Source organism: Prionailurus bengalensis, chromosome B4, assembly GCF_016509475.1.
Source record: "Prionailurus bengalensis isolate Pbe53 chromosome B4, Fcat_Pben_1.1_paternal_pri, whole genome shotgun sequence".
Taxonomy (NCBI): domain Eukaryota; kingdom Metazoa; phylum Chordata; class Mammalia; order Carnivora; family Felidae; genus Prionailurus; species Prionailurus bengalensis.
This window is the reverse complement of record NC_057358.1, coordinates 104,392,016-104,413,276: the sequence shown is the minus strand read 5'-3', so window position 1 is coordinate 104,413,276 and position 21,261 is coordinate 104,392,016. Positions and strand designations below refer to the sequence as shown.

Here is a 21,261-nt window from a genome sequence, read left to right as displayed (position 1 = left end):
GGGAGGGACAGAAAGAGAGGGAGACACAGAATCTGAAGCAGGCTCCAGGCTCTGAGCTGTCAGCATAGATCCTGGGGCAGGGCTTGAACTCATGAACTGTGAGTTCATGACCTGAGCTGAAGTCAGATGATTAACTGACAGAGCCACGCAGGCATCCCACAACATATTTAAGTCATGGATGTTATGTTAGTAGAATGTTCGTGTACAATGTTTGAATTTTTAAAAATTCAGAATAAAATTCCATTATGTATTGGTGGTAATATAATATTCTTGTATTCAAGAGACAAGATGTTAAGAATGTAATATAAAAATGATATACCCAGGGACTATTTTATATGTTTTCCTTTGATGTAATTCATTTCTATGTTAACTAACATCAGAGAAATGTCTCTGTAGGTTTCCACACACTCTAAATCTTTATCTTTTGTTATTTCTGAATGAATTAGGTTTACACTCTTTGCTTATCCCTATCCATTCATTATTTAAATCAACACATTTTTATTGAATAAAATAAACCTTGCACATAATAATATGATGTGTTACTTCATATGAAAATGTTGTTTTCAATAAGGTATTCCTTTCAAAATTATTTTCCCTTGAGATATTAGGACTTCTGCTTGCTAAATAAATAAGCAAAGTGATTAAATTAAGAAATAGAAAGTAGATCTTAATCAATGAAATACACACAAAAATAAACAGGGACATCGTAACAAGTAATTAATGGCAAAGCACGTTTTCTCTGAGGGAATGATATTTCAGTTGAATTTTGAAATCTGGGATTGTGTCAACTGTGGTCTGAGTTGGGGAAGAATGTTTCAGGCATGAAGATTAAGTTCCTAAATTCTGGGTGAAAAAGAGTCCAGTGTATCTGAGAGACAGAAATGAGGCCATTGTGACTGAAGGGATTATATAAGATATCATTGGCTTTGTTAAGAAGTTTCAGTTGGGAAAACGTTGAGGTTCTTTAGAAAGCAAGGAGGGACACAATGTAACTTAAGTTTAAAAGATGCATCTGGCCCTTTTGTGGATGATTGTAGATAGGCAAGAATGGGAACAAGGGAACTAATTCTTTGTTGATTGCACTTCTCCAAGAAGAGCATTTACAGAGTTGTTCTTCATTATTTGTGATATGCCCTTACAAAAAGATATGTTGTGTGCTCAAATGCTGCAGGTCATACACAAGATACCCGATCTCACAAACACATCATTGTGCATCTGGGCATTGAAGCAGTGGCAGCGATCATGGCAAAAAACCCAACCTCTTGATGTTTTATGTTTACTTGCTGATTACTGATCTGTGTGACGTATTATTGGTCTCATAATTTAAACATAAATTGTATGTGATTGACTATTTATTGTGCATTAAATACTATGGGCATTGACTTCCCCAAGAAGCACTAATTCCATATCTGAGTTGATAATATAATAAAATTCACCATGACATAAGTAAGTTATGGTAACAACGTAAAATACCTTAAAAATATATATAAATAGCAACTTTATTTTAAAACATCCTTTAAAATGCTAGAATGCTATTTTTTCCTCTGTTTATTACTATGATTACTTAAACCAGAACTGAGAATCTTTCGTAGTTTAAAATATATGTCTGAATATTAAGCTGAAACTTTTCAAGAATTTTGCCTTCTGAGAATTATTTTGCAAACTAACTATATTTGAACTAGCAGTGCTAAGATAATTGCCATTAAAATGCTGATAATGAGACCAATTTAATTCTAAGTATTCATGATGGTGCCACAAAATTATGTCCAGTTTATATATTTGTTTATTTTAAAATTACAGATGTGCTATCTCTTAGGGTAAAAGAATGTGCTCATATCTAGCCTTCAGCCTGCATGTTTTCATTTATCTTTCTTTTATACTTTAAAAATTCAGTATGAATTTTATCACATTTCATAGATTAATTTTAAAAGTACTTTTTGAATGAATAACACACAGATCATGGCATTGATTTAGACACATTTCCAACTAGATAGATACATTTGCAACTAGAAAATATTTTCTCCAATAAATTTCATATTCCTGTAAGTACGATAAATATTCAATATGCTAATTTAAATCTTAAAAAGATTTTTAAGTAATAATATGAGTAAAATCTAATGTTTATTTTCTGATTATTTGTTTATATTCATTAGCTCTAAACCACATTTGGGTAAATTCAGTTTTTCTATACTTTATACTATATTTTAGATTTTTAAGGCATAGTGCTTTTATTTTGCAGATTGTTGCCTTGCGTGAACAAAATGTTCATATACAAAGAAAAATGGCATCGAGTGAGGGGTCCACAGAATCAGAACACCTTGAAGGGATGGAACCTGGTCAGAAAGTCCATGAAAAGGTATGACACATATGACATGGCCCTATATGGAAATGTTCACTTGCTATATATCTTTTGACAGAAATATGAAATCCATGTGATAAACATTCTTTATTATTTTTTGATTTGTTGGTCATAAGTCCATGATTTTTCTTTTCACGTATTGCTTTTAATTGGATTTGCTTGAAAATAATATATGTGTGTATGCATAGATATGCATAGATTTGAATTTCTCATTACTTGCTGTTAACTTGCTCCTCTGAAATATAATTAAATTATGCATCAAATTGAACATATATAATTAAATAAATATATTTGTATAGTTAGATATATCAGTAATATACATCTAAGACTTTTTAAAGTACAATAACAATTTTGATTTACGAGTAGTATTATGTATAGTTGGTGACTAATCTGTGGCTTATCACAGCAAAAATTTTTTGGTAATCTCCTATTTGATTTAGTATTTTCTGTGTATGTAAGAAGGTCCTAACAGTACTCCTGTTAAAGAAAAGTTATATAAAAGAATCTGAAGTCTTGGGACTTTTACTGTTGTTTAGAAGGGAATGATTTTCCTTTTGGTGGGGCTTAGACCCAGGCTAAGAAAACCTAGCGGTCTCTTTGGACCTTTTGTGGGCTCAGCCATCTTTTCCAGCACAAGAAGAAGGTCAGTTGCTGGTAGGTAGGGATCAGATAAGATTATATAGGCATTTGCATGTCCAATGACAATAGACAGTCGGCTAAATATTTGCCTTTACAAGTTATATCTTCAATGGTTAAGCTCTTTAATCATCAAGACTACATGAATTAAGTAGCTAAATTGGTGTCATTGTGAATGTTGAGGGGTTTTAAAACAGAGATTAAGAAGCAAGTGACTGGACCACAAAACAATAGCACCAAACTTCTTACCAGAAAAGAAATTGAACACTTGCTTCGTTACCAGTTGAAACAAATGGAGGGGCTTCTTATGTCTCCTCCTTCAAGTGTAAAAGCAAAGGAAGCCAAGTAATCCAGACTAATTTCCTGAGACTGCCATCAATTCTGGTGGCTGAGAAGCAAATAGCTCTTAATTTAAGGCTTCACTATTTTAGCCTTTATCCATGTATTTTATAGAAATCTCAAGTTGAGTTTTAAAAATAAACTAAAACCTGAAAGCTAGATTTCATGAGCTGTATTTCAAATTTGAATAAAATTATTTCTCTTCCCTTCAGATAAATGAGCTGACATTAATTCAGTAAACAAACCACTGAGCTCTTTAGAATAAAATGTTTGCACACAAAACTCAGTTTGGGAAACTAATGTAATTTTCTATTATTGTCTCATTTTAATTATGTCATCAGTTATACAGTACTATGCCTTTTCCCAGAGAATTCTAAAGTATACTTGTTTGGGTATAAAAATGGACTTTGTGGTCATGCAGTCTTTTCATAGAAATCTACAAAATATTGTGTTTTTAACAGTGTTGTATTTATACTAATCCAGACTATAATTAAAGAAATATGTCTTTGAAAGGCATAAAGAACCCGAGATTTTGTCTATTCTCTAACAAACCATTTGATATATAAAACATTCTTCTAGTACTTTTGGGGGAGGGGCGAGTACTCACATATTTTTTTCAAATGTTGTTTTTTTAAACATACAACCCCTAAATATCCAGACATAATAGAATGCAAGACAATTCATGTCAGATTAACTTTCAGAAACTGATTACAAGATTAGGATGAGGACCTATGTATAATAGATATTTGAAAGTTTATTTATTTATTTTGAGAGAGACAGAAAAAGTGTGAGCTGGGGAGGGACAAAGAGAGAGAGAATCCCAAGCAGGCTCCTCCCAAGCCCGACATGGGTTTGAACCCATGAAACCGCAAGATCATGACTTGAGCTGAAATCAAGGATTGGATGCTCAACCAACTGTATAATAGAGCCACCAAGGAACCCCTGTATAGTAGATGTTTGCGTCTCTTGGACTCCACAGATAACGTGCATACATGGAGGATTCTGAGTAGTTGGTGATGTAAATAAAGTACTGGTCTCTAACTTGCCTTCCAGTTCTTGGAGTAGGCATTTCAGCCACTATAGAAGGGAAATTCTGTGCCATTGCTAACTTACTCACTCTTCCTTACGGATGTAACTAAAGACTTTTAAACATTGTAATTATTAGTATTCTTTTTTTTTCAATTTCCCATAATTGCAGGAAGAGTGATTTCCAAATGCTTTGAAATGATGATATACTAGTATTGTTTAAAATATCCCCTATCCTCTTCCAATGTAAACCTAAAATATATATCATGCATATATATGTGTGTGTGTGTGTGTGTGTGTGTGTGTGTGTGTCTAATTTGAAAATAAGTAACTTGTTTCAATTCATATTTCTCCTGAGATGATACAAGAAAGTATTTTGAGGTTTTTTTCTTTTTTATTGAAATATGATTGATATACAATATTATATTAATTTCAGGTGTATAACACAGTAATTTGATATTTATATACCTTACAAAATGATCACCATGATAAATCTAGTGACATCTGTCTCCACACAGAGTTTTTACAATATTATTAACTACATTCCGTATGTTGTACATAACATCCCCATGTCTTGTTTATTTTACAACTGGAAGACTGACTGTATGTCTTAATTTTCTTCATCTATTTCATCTATTTCCCAACCCCTTCACCCCTGGCAACCATCAGTTTTACATTTATTCATTCATTTATATCACATTTCTTTGCCCACCATTTTTTTCCAGTTTTATTGAGATATAACGGACATATAACATTGTGTAAGTTTAAGGTATACAAGATGATGATTTAGCATATGTATGTATTGTGAAATAATTACCACAATAAGGTTAATTAACATATACATTACCTCACATAGTTACCGTGTGTGTGTGTGTGTGTGTGTGCGTGTGTGTGCTAAGAGCATTTTAGAATTACTCTCAGCAACTTTTATGTGTTTAATACAATATTGCTGATAATAGTCACCATGCTTTGTTATATTCCCCACAATATTCTAACTGTTGACATTTATAGGTAAAATATTAAATGATATCCTAATCATTACAGTTATCATCCTTATATAAATACTTCTAACTTCAATAAACATTATAAAGCATCTTTCCTTTATTATCCTCTATAACATGATTATTTAAAGCTTATCAATAGCATTGAATAACAAGTGTTAAAAGATTGTAATTTAAATCCTACCACTTAATTTTTTGTTGGGAATTGTTTAAAAAAGTATATTCAAACAAAAAAAATATTATTTTGGGTAGTATCTATGCGATTATCAGTATAGCATGACTGTAGTGTTAGTGTATAAATTACAAAATGGTTGTTGGGGAGAAATACACAAAACTATTGTTAGATACTACGGAACTGTTAGAAAATGACTTGTAAATCCTAGTCACAAGGATTACCCCTTGTTTAGGGTAGTAAATTAGCCAACAGTTGTTTTATGTCAGTGGTTTGAGAACTCTGTTGACAAAATAGTTGATAAAAATAGTCTCATAAAAGCACAGTCTGTAACAGGCCTTATTACTCACAGAAAAGCTGTGTAATTATTGTCAACATTTTAAAAACAAAAAATTAAAAGAAAGAAATAAGCTTAACTGGAATTAGTTTAAATGTCTCTGTGGGACATAAATTTAATCAGTTCTAGAAGAACATACTCAAAGGGTAATAAAAATGTTCAGAATACTAAGTTTTACCTCATTAATAATAAGTTCAGAACTGGGCTCAGTAACTTTACTCCTGTTGCTTTCTAGAAGGGAATGAATTTGTGAAATTTTTGCAGTAAACACACTGCTCTTGTAAAGGAGTTAACAATGCTCCTGACGTATATATTCTGAAATTCCAATTATTTTTTGCAGCTGCAGAATTTGCTAAGTGATATGGATAACCAGACTGTTAGACACTGGTAGAGGTTCAGAAGACATAGTCTCTGGTACTAAATTTGCTGCGAAACTAGAGAGAAAAATAAGCATGCCCAAATTACTGTTGCAAAACATGATAAATGAGTAGTGTCAAAAATGATCTTAGAGTTTGAAGGAAAATAAATTAATTGTGATGGGAGGTGGTGGAGAGGCAGCATGGAGTAGTGATTTGTTTGTTGTCAGTACACCTGGATTCAAATTCCATCTCTGCCAATTACTAGCTGTGTGACCTTACACTTTTACCTCCCTGAGCATCACTTACCAGTAAATAGTCATACCCAGCTTACAGCTTTGTTGTAAAGAGTAGAGACACTGACTATGAATAAAAAACTCTTGGCACATTGATTACAAGCAATAAATGGTGTGGTTATATTATCTGTTAATCCTGTGTTTTCATTCATTTTTCAATAAATATTCAGTGACAACTTTATTGATAGTGCTAGGATATAGGTCCTGGTCTAGGTGGTTGGACCGTGGTAATGAACAAGGCAGATAAAGGCACAGGCAATAAACAAGTTGTATGTCAGAGGGACTGATGTGCTGAAGGGGCAGGTACAAAGTGGGTGGGGAGATGTTAAATAGACATGGCACGGAAGGATTTTTTTTTAGAAGGTAGGGTTTGAACTGAAACCTGAAAGAGGACAGGGATTCAACCATATGGAGAACTCTATGCCATTAGAGTTTTTGAGGCAAAGGAAATCCTAAGGGCAAATGCACCAAGGGTGGGAAAGAGCTTCTTTGGCACATTCTTGGGACATTCTTTGGCACATTCAGGGTGACTGAAGCCTAGGGGTCAGGGGAGAGAGCAGCAGGAAACAGGACTGAGCAGTGAACAGGGCTAGATCATGTAAGTTCTCCTAGGCTGTGGCAAGGAGCCCAAGTTTATTCTCAGAGCAATGGGAAGATATAGAAGTGTTTTAACTTAGAAGCATCTTGATTAGATACCTTTTTAAAAAATCGTTTACACTACAATTTTATATCCATTTGTCATTTTCTCACACATCAGACTTCTGAAGTAGATAGAGATGTTCCTTTTCTTAATTTTACCAATAATGAAATTGAGGCTTACTTAGAAAGATTAAATGACTTATTTGTCCAGAGGAGGGCCACAACCCTGGTCTTCTCACCTCCAGACAATATTATGCCTTCACATTTCTTCCCATATGCCAGCATGATTTCTTTAAGTATTACTGTTGATTTTCAAAAAAAATCATTCTAACCCAAACTTTTTTCTGATCTTTTCTTCCTTTATTATTACACATACTCATTTGTTTTTTAGAGTTGATTATTTTATTCTATTCAAGAGTGTGTTTTAAAAGAATTTTTTTTTTCATCATTCCCTCAACTTCTCCCGGTTATTTTTTTACTCTGAACAGATCCTTCCTCCGAGGCAATGGCATTCACCAGTTTTGATCACTCCAAGTATGGCTCTTAAACCGAGGCAAGAGGGGACCGTGATTTAGTGGGCCTTGCTGTGGCCCTCTGTGCCCCTCCACAGGATGAGAAGTTTACGGGGCCAGGGGAAATTGCACACCTGTAAGCCACACCACCACCCCTTCTTGACCACATGCCTGGTACTTGATAGCCAGGACTTTCTGACCAAAGGGACCTTAGCCTGCCTCCAGGGCCTTTAGTGACTTCTTCCCAGAAGCAATGTCTGTAGTCGGCCTGCATTCTCATGCACTCATTCCTAGACTGAAGGAGTGGCCGAGGAAGCCTGTTTGCTGGGGTTACACAAAATTTGAAAGTGTTGGCTAAGGGATCCATTCAGGCAAAAACAGATCAGTGTTCTGGAAGGAGATGAAACCAGGAAGAGAAGGGGAGCAGGCTGTAGTTCAGGGATCATATCTGGCTAAGTCTTGGTGTAGAACTTCCAGGAGACTGAGAATTATTGTTTAGAATCTGGTCCAACAGTCATTGTGAAAGGTATATTTTCATGAAACATAATAGGTTATATTTTTACTTGACAGTTTGCTAACTTGATTTATAATTGTTAAATATTTAGATTTATGGTATATGGACCGCACTTTGTTGTTTTGCCCTGGGCCCCACAAATACTAGGGATCTACCCGTCTACTACACGCTGTAAGAAATACAATTTAATTTCAACCTTTTACTCTGTAATATATGTATTACATCTGTTTGCCTGTATGTGTAAAACTGAAAGTTAAGTCTCACCAAACAATAGTTACATTTTACTATGGGCCATACATCTTGTTACTTCTTATTCATCAGTGACTGAAACTTTAGTTCTTCACAGAGGTTAGAGTGAAGGAGGTGGCTGATTTATCAGTGACCATCCAACACCTGAGGCATATCTGGACGTGTGAGACCCTTTCCAGGCTGGTGGCTATCTGCTACCCTCTGAAGCTTCTTCCTTCCCTTGTCATCCTCACTTTGAACCTAGGTACTCTGGATGATCCAAGCTGCATCTTCCCTTTTCAAAACTGTTGCTCTGTTATTCTCTCTTAAAATCTGACATTACTTCCTGACTGTTTTTAAATTAAAATAAAATGTAACATAGCAATTTAAGCAACAGTGATATGTAAATGTAAAAGCTGTGTAAATGCAAACTCAGGAATGGGTTTTTGTTTGCATTTTTTTTCAGTTCTTTAGTTCCTGCCAGATAGGCAGGAGCATTTAAGCCAAAAAATTTACAGATCAAAATGAAGAACCAGTGGCAAGAATAATCCTCAGATCAGATCTAGTAACTGCATGTGTAATACTTGCATTGTAGAACTTTGGTCATGAAGAACACTGAGCTAATGTGTTATAAAAATTGAAATACGGCATGTGCCTTTACCAAAATTAAGGGTTTTGTGGATTTCTAGCAATGCATGCTATGTTTTAGACTGAACTACCAATGACAAAAAAATAGGCATTTAGGAAAAGTTCATAAAGCTATATTAGCAGCATGATCCTCAATGATGACAGAAGGATTTTATTTCATCATGCTATTGTGTTCTATTATGCACAATAATTGGATTTATTTACATCTGAATAGCCCTAACAGAATATTTTCTGTGCATGAATCCCATATATTGTGATCTAATTCCTCATAGTAACATGATAATAGTGTGTACACGTCTCTTTCATTCTTCAACTGAGTTTTCAAGCAGTAAAACCAAACAAAAGGATGGAATTTATGAATTTGCCATCTTGGAGTTGGCACACCTCTCAGGAAAGAAAAGGTCTGTAGATACCTGTGGCTGAGTGGCTTAGAGGTCTGTGGCTAGGAAAGGGCCCAGCAGAGGCAAGTGTGGGATGTTCCATGGTTCATTCGTATGTACATGAAGTTATCCCATATCAATTTTATAGGAGCTGAATTGGAGAGAAAGCTTATGACCACAAGTTAGGCATCTTCTCTATGCAGTGGCAAGAATAAGAAAAATGTTCTAATGTTGTGTGGGGACTCATTAAGCTCAAAATAAATCTCTTTCTGATTTCAGTGACTGGGTTTTTGTGCTTTAACTATACCCTTACTAAATGGGAAGAGAAAGGGGAATTGACTTGTTTATCTCTATAAGCAGATTCAGTATCCTTTATATTATCTGTCTAGATCTGAGGACAGAAGAATAAACACACCTTTGCTAAAGTCAGAGATTTTAAGATTTTAAAAGGCTGATTCACAGACCTTGACAGAGAGTGTGTTCATTTATCTCTATTTTATTGATATAATTTAAATTTTATGCCATGAATTTGCTCCCTTAAAGTGATATAGAGAAGAACCAGTGTTTTTCCTTCCCTGTGTATTGTCTTCTCTGATCTGCCAAGCCAATCCAGGAAAATGTTTAAGTCTATTATTCAGACACTCTGCAATTGATTCTGCTTTTATTTTTCATTTTTGTGGAGTTTACCCATCTTAAAATTCTCATAAAGCACTAGTTTGCCAGGAATTTGATGGGTGTTTTACAGAACCCACTCCCCTAAAAAGAGATTTCCTAGGACAAGAATATTAGGACATATTGTGCTGTATATTTTTGAATTGACACCTTTACTGTAGTACTCATTAGAATTTTTTTATTTTTTTTAATATTATCAAGTTCCAAGGGGAACAGTATTCAGTTTTTCCAAAATTTATATGACCAGAAATTCCCTTTATCTGCAGGGAAATTACACATGCCAGGATGAGTGTTCTGAAGAATATTTCTTAATGCTGGCTCTGGCCTTTTAATTTTTTTTAATGTTTATTATTGAGAGACAGGGAGAGACAGAGCATGAGCAGGGGAGGGGCAGAAAGAGGAGGAGACATGGAATCCGAAGCAGGCTCCAGGCTCTGAGCTGTCAGCATAGAGCCCCAACATGGGACTCGAACCCATGGACTGTGAGATCATGACCTGAGCCGAAGTTGGATGCTTAACTGACTGAGCCACCCAGGCACCCCTCTGGCCTTTTAAAGATAGGCAAACTATTATTCAAACCTGTCTGGAAATATTATTAGCAAAGGCTACATCCCAAGTATGAACAAGATAAATAACAGCTTTCCAAAAGTGCTTTTACGCAGTTGTTTTATTTGATCCCTGTAATAACCCTGTGAGGTTTACAGAGCAGGAATTACTGGCTCAAAGTCCTATAGCTTATCAATAGGAGGAGTGGATGGAAATAGTATAACAAGCATGCACATATTAAAAATGAACAAGAGTGAAGAAAGGCAACATGTCAACTACCTGATTTCATGGATTTCTAAATATAAGAGTATTTACTTTGAGCAAGAGTGTTTACTTAAATTTGCCCACGTGTCTAAGAGGATGAAAGAGCTTATTAGACGAGCATGAATCTTTAAAAAATTCAAAAATAAACCTTAGACAAAGAAAACTTTGTTACCTCCTATGTTGGTGTCTTCAGCAATCACCTAGTCAATTATACTTCTCCGGCAATTCTTACTGGTCTCTCTCTCTTTTGTCATTTTTCTTCTTCATCCCATTCCTAGAACAAAGAAACTTCTTGCAACTCAAAAAAAAAAAAAAATTTCTCTCTTTACCTTACTTCTACAATCAGCTATTTCTCTATTTTTGGCTCCCTTTTGCCACAAAGCTGTTCAACAGGGTTGTCGGCTCACTTTCCCCGATTGCTTTCTTTGCATTTTTTATAAATCTGTTCCAATAGAGTGTTTGCCCCACCATTCCACAGAAACGTCTCCTGTTACCATCACCACTAATTTTATATTGGTAAATACAAAGGCCAATTCTCAACCTTTGTTGTAGTTGATGTCATAGTAGATCACTCCTCCTTGATTCCTTTTTTTTTTTTTTTAACTTGCATTACAGGAAACCACACTATTTTTGTTTTTCTCTTACTTCACCAATGGCTCCGTCACAGTCTCCTATCTTGTTGGACCATATTCTTCTTTCGGACTTCTTGATGTGATCCAGGGCTCAGTCCTCCATTTCTTCTCTCAATGATTGCCAGTCAGTCTTAACTAGTATCCAGATGCTGATAGTTTACAAATCTTTACCTGTAGTTCGGACTCTACAACCAAACATTTATCCAGCGGCCTATTCAACATTGCCACTTGTTCATCTAAAAGATATTGCACACTTAAAATGTCAAAAACCCACCTCTTGTAGCCCCCCACCCAAACAAATTGCATCTTTTCCATCTCAAATCATGGAAACTTTGCCTTTCCAGTTGCTCAAGTTGAAAAATATTGAGTCACCCTCAAGTCCTCCCTATGTCTCACACCCCACATCAAACTGTAAAGAAGTAGATTTGCCCTGCTTTCAAATTATACCTAGAATCTGTCCACTTCTCATCATCTCTATTAATCTCTCCACTCTGAACCACTTCCAATCATCGGTCGCCGGAATTATTGTAATTATTCCCTGCCCCGTCTCTCTTCTTCTCCAGTGCAGCCTTCACGGTCTATTTTCAACATCTCAGTCTGCTCAAAAGTCTGCAAATGCTTCCCATTTATACAAGGCTTTAAATGATTTGCCTTTTTTTTTCCTCTTTGGTCTCCTGACCTTGACCTCTGTCTCCACTCCAGCTGCACTGGCCTCCTGTTGACTTGCTCTTTCTTCTGCCTAGAATGACCTTCTTCAAGATATCTACATGGCTGTTTCTGTCACCTCCATCAAGCCTTTGTTCAAATGCCATAACATATTCTAAATGGCATGTAATTTATTTATTTATGTTGTCTGTAATCTATTGTCTGTTACTCCAGCTAAAGAATAAGCTTCATGAAGGTTAGGATCTTTGTTTTATTCATTATGAGGCTCAGGTGTCTAGAACAGCTCCTGGCACATGGTAAGCTCTTAATAAGTATATGTTCAGTACATAAATAAATGAATACCATGCTATTTGAACTATTGTTAGTTTTTAAATCTTAATTCTTAGAGCTTAATTATAATATCTACTTTTCAGATCCCATTTAAAACCCCTGGGGAGATTATTTTGGAATTACTTAAATTAATATATTAATTTGGGGAGAATAATCACCTCTATGATGTGCTGTCTTGCCATCTGTAACATGCCTTCTGTCTCCATTTTTTTATGAATTATTTTATGCTCTTCAATAAAATTGTTAATCTGTCGCATAGAGGTCTTGAAGATTGTTATTTGTTTCTAGACATCTATAGTTTTGTTGCTATTTTGATTATTTTCATATTTTTTCTAATAAATTAATACTGGCATGAAAAGATCTATTGATTTTTCAATATTGATATGACATCCATCAAACTTGCTAACGTATTGGGGCACCTGGGTGGCTCAGTCGGTTAAGCATCTGACTTCAGCTCAGGTCATGATCTCACAGTTTGTGGTTTGAGCCCCATGTTGGGCTCTGTGCTGACGACTCAGAACCTACAGCCTGTTTCAGATTCTGTGTCTCCCTCTCTCTCTGCCCCTCCCCCATTCACGCTCCGTGTCTCTCTCTCTCTCTCTCTCTCTCTCTCTCTCAAAAATGAATAAAAGTTAAATTTTTTTTAAAAAAGCTGTCTGACATATTGATTTCAAGAGTATGTTGTGGTCTTAGACTTTTCTAAGAGTTTAAGAAATTTAGAAGTATTTTATTCTTTTTTCTCTTCCCTCCCAATTTTTATTTCTTTATTTCTAATATATTGCCCAAGACTTCAATGTTCAATACAATGTTTAAGACTTCAGTACACCAAAGAGTAGCATGGGTCAGAATGGTATACTTGATTTTATAAAGTCACGTTTTATGCAACTTTATAATGATCTAGACTGTAATGGTAACATTAATTATGATGCTTTCCATAGTAACCATTTTTCAGATTTGGATTTGCTCTTCTATTACAAGTTTTCTAAGAATTATTATCAAGACTAAGACATCTCTTAGAGTGATGAATTTCATTGATAGGTATTCCAATGGTAAACTGTTTTTTTTTTTTTAACCTGGGGGTTAAATGTTTGTTTTTTAACCATCTGCATTCTTCTCTAACAGAAATTAAATTTTAAATTAAAAAAAAGTTTTTAATGTAAAAACATAGAAATTTTAAATTTAAAAACTTAAAATAAAAGTGTTTGATTCACATTTATTATTCTTATGTCCATTATTAGTTCTTTACATATATAACAGTTATGATCTGATTGGGCTACAAATAAGTTGAGCCCTCTTTTGACTATTTAACTTAAATACAAGAGGACTCATGTGACCCAATGAACAGTAAACCTGGTAGCTCTCTCTTGAGACCATTCTTGCTCTGCCTGAATTATCTAAGAACCTCTAAAACTTAATCAGGTCAAAAGAAGCATTTTTTTTTAACATTTTGTAAAAAGAGAACTAGAAAATGTGATAAGGTAACAAGTGAGCAACAATTTTTTTGAATTGCCATTGCCTCTTTTGAGTTTTCAAATTATCACTTTTAAAAATAGGTGGCTCCTCAAAGTCAAATGTCATCCATGTACCATTGCAATAGCCCACTGACATACAGGCTAAGTGAAATCCTTCCGTACCAGTCACTGGCCTGGTGAGAAGTTCCTCCAGGAGTAGTGACATCCCATGGCAGAGTGGTTCTTCAGTGAGGATTCCCCCTTCTTCAAGTTATAGCACCTTGAGGGCTTAGTTTCACAGTTAGGCTACCAAACTCATCAAGATGACTGAGTCAGGAATGTCCTCCAGAGCCAGCTACCCACTGAGCTGGAACCATGACTGATGTTGGATATTGGACTCAGGTCCCAGTGCCTACTCCCACTTCCTACATTCTTTTCACTAGCTCTTGGAAACTATAATGATTCAGTCAATTGTCTTAGTTTGTAGGATAATTTGGAATAACTCTGAACTTCAAAACTGAAAGGAAAGAAGTCTTGTTTTTCCTTTCTCCCCTGAGGTTTCCTAGTAATTATGCAAATTACCCTCCTGCTATCCTCTCTTATATCAAGAAACACTGGAAGAGAGTTTGTCAAGGTTTCATTAAATATTCTTCTAGGGCAGGGGTGCCTACTAGCCTTATATTTACATATCTAAAAGGAGTGCTGAGTGATTCTTCCTAGAAGAAAAAAGATTTTCTCCAATGTTACTTCTTTATTCTATAGCTAAACAAAGAAGGAATTCAAGATTTTCAGTTATAAGCAAAAATGAAAAACAAAAACCAAAAATTCTCCGCTATACATATACCTCCTTATATCTTCTTTTTTTAGAACATTTAAGAATTTTATAGATGAATGTTTTTCCACATTAATCATTCGCTATGTTTATTTCATGTGGTAATATGGGAAATAACTACTCTTTACATTTCTGAGTATTATTAATATCAATCATGGGACTATTGAATACAAATTCTTCATGTTTCATCTAGATTCAAGACACTACAGAATGAAGTATATTTCTATCAAGCTACATTTACCAGATATAGTGAATAAATTATATTCTACTTTAAACATTATGAAAATATTAGAACTTCAAAGTAACAGATATTCCTCAGATTAAAATATCCTTGCTTTTTTTTTTTATTTTTTTTTCAACGTTTATTTATTTTTGGGACAGAGAGAGACAGAGAATGAACGGGGGAGGGGCAGAGAGAGAGGGAGACACAGAATCGGAAACAGGCTCCAGGCTCTGAGCCATCAGCCCAGAGCCCGACGCGGGGCTCGAACTCCCGGACCGCGAGATCGTGACCTGGCTGAAGTCGGACGCTTAAACCGACTGCGCCACCCAGGCGCCCCTAAAATATCCTTGCTTTTAAATTTGGTGGAAATTAAGAATGACTTAAACGTCTGAGAAAATAATAAATATATTTTATAGTTATTAATGAAATGATTGACCACATTAAAGAACTGACAAGTGAAAGTCCATCAGCTAGATATTCTAACTAAATAAAATTTCTAGGAATTTATGGTATCATAATAATTTTGTAATTCTCAATGTGGAATAATAAAATCATTAATGGGGAAGTAACTATAAGAAATCATCTGATCTAGAAATTTTCCAAGTAGGGCAATTTTAAGTCAACTCTGTATAGAGGTTTATTTCTTTCCATCTTTCAAAAATAAGAGATAGTCACATCTTTCCATTTGAACCATTAAATATGTTTTAAAGCAATTTGTTGATACTACAATAAAGAACACTAATTTCTCAGATCTGTTATTACATCTTTTATTACATTCATTTCACCAGTCATTATATTATTTTATTACTTTAAATTCTTTCCCTCTTTATGCCAATTTTTTAGGTTTGATGACTAAATTGGATACAGTAATTAGTAAAGTACCTGGATAATATGGATCAATGGTTCTTAACACAATTAACATTACAATTACTTAGGGAGATTTAAAAACAATTATATACCCGGACTCCACTATTGGATATGGTTTAGAGTGGGATCATTTTTTTAATTGAAGTATAATTAACATACAGTGTTATATTAGCTTCAAATGTATATAATGACTGAACAATTTCTACATTACTCAGTGTTCATCCAGTTAGGTGTACTTTTGATCTCCTTTATCTGTTTCACTCCTCCGTTCATCCACCTCCCCTCCTGCAACCACCAGTTTGTTCTCTGTATTTAAGAGTCTGATTGTTGTCTCTTTTTTTATTCTTTATTTGTTCATTTGTTTCTTAAATTCTACATATGAGTGAAATCATATGGTATTTGTCTTTCTCTGCCTGACTTATTTCACTTAGCATTATACCCTCTCGGTCCATCCATGCTGTTGGAAAATGGCAAGATGTCATTCTTTTTTATGTCTGAGTATTATACCATTATACATGTGTGTGTGTGTGTGTGTGTATACATATATATACATAAATATATATTTATGTATATACCACATCTTCTTTATCCATTCATCTATGGATGGACACTTGGACTGCTTCCATATTTTGGCTATTGTAAATGCTGCAATAAATATAGGGGTGCATATATCTTTTTGCATTAGTGTTTTTATTTTCTTTGGGTAAATATCCAGTAGTAGAATTCGTGAATTACATGGTAACTATTTTTAACTTTTTGAGAAACCTCCATACTGTTTTCCACAGTAGCTGTACCAATTCATGCTCTCACCAGTAGTGTGTGAGGGTTCCTTCTCCACTTTCTCACCAACACTTGTTCTGTCTTGTGTTTTTCAGTTTAGCCATTCTGACACATGTAAGGTGATATCTCATTGTGGTTTTGAGTTGCATTTTTCTGATGATTAGTGATGTTGAGCATCTTTTCATGTGTCTGTTGACCATCTGTGTGTCTTCTTTGGAAACATGTCTATTCAGATCCTCTGCCCATTTTTTTAATTGGATGGTTTGTATTTTTAATGTTGAGTTATATAAGTTCTTTAAATATTTTGGATATTAACCCCTTATCTGATATGTCATTTACAAATATCTTCTCCCATTCAGTAGGTTGCCTTTTTGTTTTATTTATGGTTTCCTTCACTGTGCAAAGCCTTTTAGTTTGATGTAGTCCCAATACTTTAATTTTGCTTTTGTTTCCCTTGTCTGAATAGACATATCTCATAAAGTATTCCTACAGCCAATATCAAAGAAATTCCTGCCTGTGTTTTCTTCTAGGAGCCTTATGTGTATCACATTTAGAGTGGAATTCACTTTATATTTTTATTCAACCCTCCCAAAGTTTCTAATGTGTGGTCGTGGTTGAGAATAAGTGATATGGAGTACAGATATTATGTCTGCTTTATTCTAGGTTCTAGATTTGTAAGTTTTATAAATAGATGGTTTACATATGATTAAACAGATTCAAAGAGTCAATGTGGAATTGGAAATAATAGCTGTGAATTCTGTGCTGGAGAATTTCAGAACAAAGACAAAATGTGTGTACATATAGGGGAAGATTTGAAATCTGAGTTCAGGTCTGATTTCTGGGAGTTAAAAAGCAGTATGGAAATTAACAGAAACAGTCTAGACTGACACAAAATGCCCAGAATCATAGCTGTGAAGCATTTGGACTCCTCAATGCTTAAATACTTTTTGGTCCCTATGAATTTTGTTAATTGTTTAGTTGCTTGATTTGGTTTACTCTTTTTTCCTATATTATGTTACACTCAGGTAGGAATCCTCATATTCTGAGCCCCCAACCTACTGTCTGGCATATGGTAAAGGCTAAACAGAGTTTTAGTGATTGAATGAATGGATAAATGAAATAACAAGTAGAGATTGAATAAATTTGTAAATAAAAGAGTAAAGAAACAAAAGTAAGCAGAGAGAGTGAGAAAGTGAGAGAATGAAAGAAAGAAAGAATAAAAGAAGAGAGAGAGGAGAAAGGAAAAAAATTCCTAGAAATATGGCACTGGAATACCTATGCTCATGTTTGAACCTCATCACTTTTTAGTAGTGTGACCGTAAGCAAAATACCTGTGTTCCTTGCTTCAGTTTCCTTTTCTGTATACAATAGTTCCTTATAGGGTTTAGGCATGTCATGCTCTGTAACAGTGCCTAACACATCGTCAGAACTTAACAAATATTAGTGAAGTAGAATAATTATTAGAAACCCATGCATAGAGCCAGACATCTTATGAATATGTCAGGGTAAGTAAGTACTCAGTAAATGATAGCTATTATTATTAGTTGTCATTATTCTAATGAAAGATACAATCCTATTGAGGATTTGGAGGTAAATCCAAATTTGCGGATTTAAAGTAAAATGAAGAGTATAATGGTCTCTTGGAATGAAAGGAAATATTTACTGGGACATCAGATTGGCTGAAGTCTTCCAAAGTCCCTCCTTGAGTCAATGCTTGGTCTAGGATTTACTCATAGAGGTCACAAAGAGACTTCACTAACAGCCCATGGAATCCCTGATTGATTCAGTCTTTTTTCTGTTATATACATTTTTTTTCACCCCAACATTGCTGACTCACTTAGGAAATTTCCAATGAACTGGTTCTAGGTTTTTTTTCTCTATTATTTTTGTGCTTATTAATGCTTTTCCTCTAGATTTGTGTTATTTCATTATTTTTGGCTCTATATTTCAATAATACTGTATTTTTCCTCTCACAGAGTGAAATATATCTTATAAGACTTTGCCATTTTATAGATTCTCCCCAATCCTCCACAGAATTATTAGAAATAGATTGCTTATGTTAATGATTGCAAATCTTAGTGTATTTTTCTGACCAAACAATAATTTATTTCTAACCATAATATTCATAGAACTATTTTCAAAAATGGAATGGAAGGGCTTGGTGTGACCCCTTCAATGCTAAGTATTAAGTGTATCTGTGTCTTTAATATCTGGATTTAACTGATAGTAAAATAAATTCCTACTTTCTACTCTTTGGCCCCACCTTTTTTATTTTCTCTAGAGAGATTAATAAACCATAAGAAATAAAATGCATAAGAGAAAGAGATTTACTTGAAATTCATTAGGAGAGAATCAAGGACTTATGTGTTAGGCATGAAAAACATTAGAAAAGAGGTGTCAAAATGTGCAAATCACATGTGGAAATAATGTTCATAATAAGATTAAATTATCAGCTACCATGGCGACTATAGTTAAGAGTACTATATTACATATTTGAAAGTTGCTAAGAGTAGGTCTTAACTGTTGTCACTACAGAAAAGAAATGGTAACTACATGAGATGATGGATGTGTGTTAGCTAACCTTATTGTGATCATTTCATGACATTTACATGTAATGATTATCATGTTGTACATCTTAAAGTTACAAAGTGTTACATATCAAGTATATCTCAATAAATCTGAGGAAAAGGTATCAGCTCTCAAAAATAATGGCTTCTTGGTGTAGGCAGAGGTCAAGCAAGTATTTTGTTCTGCATAGTCAGTGTCCATCCATCTCAGAGATCTTATAAAGGGGCACCTGGGTGGCTAAGTTGGTTAACTGTATTACTCTTGATTTTGGCTCAGGTCATGATCTCATGGTCGTGAGATTGTGTCCTGTGTCAGACTCTGCTCTGGGCATGGGACCTGCTTAAGATTCTCTTTCTCTTTCCCTGTACCCCTTCCCCACTTGCTTGCACTCTTATTCTCTCTCTCTCTTAAAAAACAAAACAAAAAAAACAAAACAAAAAAACTGTCCAAGGGGAACTTAATTATTGTTATACTAATATAGCACTTTAAATGCCCTCTGTTCTGTACATTCAACAGGCATTATTTTACCATTTAAAAGAAATGTGAAAATTATTCACTATTATGTTTCCTAAACTACTATTCTTTAGTGGGGTAGAGGAGCCCTATGTAGTCACTAAAATATGCTCAAAATAAGGAACAACCATTAAACCAAGATAAAATGAAGAATGAAAATGGGCAATTAGTAATTTAACAAGACAACTGGGTTTTTTTTCACATGTTATACTATCTTTTAACTCAATATTAAAGCCAGAAGTAGGAAGGAAAACATATTAATGGTGAAGTCGTTTTGTTGAAGATTATCAAATACAAAGAGAGACATATTTCTAGTATTTACCTGATAGAAAATGGAAGAACATGTTTATATTTCTGGCTTTATCTCAGGATTAACTTTAGAAGCACTATGGCCATGACATGGTAGGACATCTGGGGCTTCAGCTTCATTCGCTTCATTTGGTGTTAGATGTAGGCTGTATATTTCTACCATATCATTTACTTTAATGTACATTTATAATATTTCTTTAGTTTATTTCAGATTTTTCTACCATAAAGATAATTCTCCTGCTTTAAAACAGGAGAAAAATGAGTAAGTTCTCTTTCCTATTTGCTTATATTTTTAGGATGGTGTATTTGGTTTGAGAGAGAGAGAGAGTGAGCAAGGGAGAGGCAGAGAGACAGGGAAGGAAAGAATTCCAAGCAGGCTCTGCGCTGTCAGTGTGGAGCCCAATGCAGGGCTCAATTTCACCAACTGCAAGATCACGACCTGTAGCTGAAACCAAGAGTCAGACGCTTAACCAACTGAGCCACCCAGGTGCCCCTATATTTGCTTTTTATGAAAATATTTTTTCATCAACTTTGCACAATGATGGCTGAAAATATTGTCTCCGTATTTTGTTTTTCTTTGAACCCGTACTGCTTTTCCTCAAACTCATCTTACTTATTACCAGAAATTTTCTTTCACTCATTCATGCATTCATTCATTCATTTAACAAATATATTTTTGTGGAAGGTGCTGTTCTGTTCACTAGAGACACAAGTAATCAAAACATTTATTCAGTCAGCCAAATTCTATCTCATTACCATCACATGCCAGGCATCATTCTATGCACTTGTGATACACAAAAAAGAAAACATATAAAGGCTCTTTTCTTGGCTGGAGCTTACAATCTAGCAAGTTGGAAGAGGTAAACAGACAATAGATAATAAATACAAATAAGTAAGTCATTCAGTATGTTAGAAGCTGATATTGAAGAAAAGAAAAAGTAGATAAACACACACACACACACACACACACACACACACACACACACACACACACAAAATCAGGAGTCCTGAGATGTGGAGGTAAGGGCAGTTTTCTATTTTAAATAAGGTGGTCAGGATCGGCTTCCTTGAAGTGGTTGAGGTTGTTAGCCACTTGGAACACTAAGGAAGAACATTTCAGTCAGAAGGACAATTTAGGGGCACCTAGGTGGTTCAGTCAGTTGGG

The 21,261-nt window shown here is 34.7% G+C and overlaps 1 protein-coding gene across 13 annotated transcripts in view; it reads left to right on the top strand.

The window, feature by feature from the left end:
• The window catches only part of PPFIA2 (PTPRF interacting protein alpha 2), a 479,591-nt gene that overhangs the window by 326,799 nt on the left and 131,531 nt on the right, over positions 1 to 21,261 (top strand). For all 13 annotated transcript variants that reach the window (XM_043561607.1, XM_043561611.1, XM_043561608.1 and 10 more), the window contains one exon: positions 2,240 to 2,356. In XM_043561607.1, coding sequence (XP_043417542.1) covers positions 2,240 to 2,356 — 117 coding nt within the window. The remainder of the gene's footprint in view (positions 1 to 2,239; positions 2,357 to 21,261) is intronic.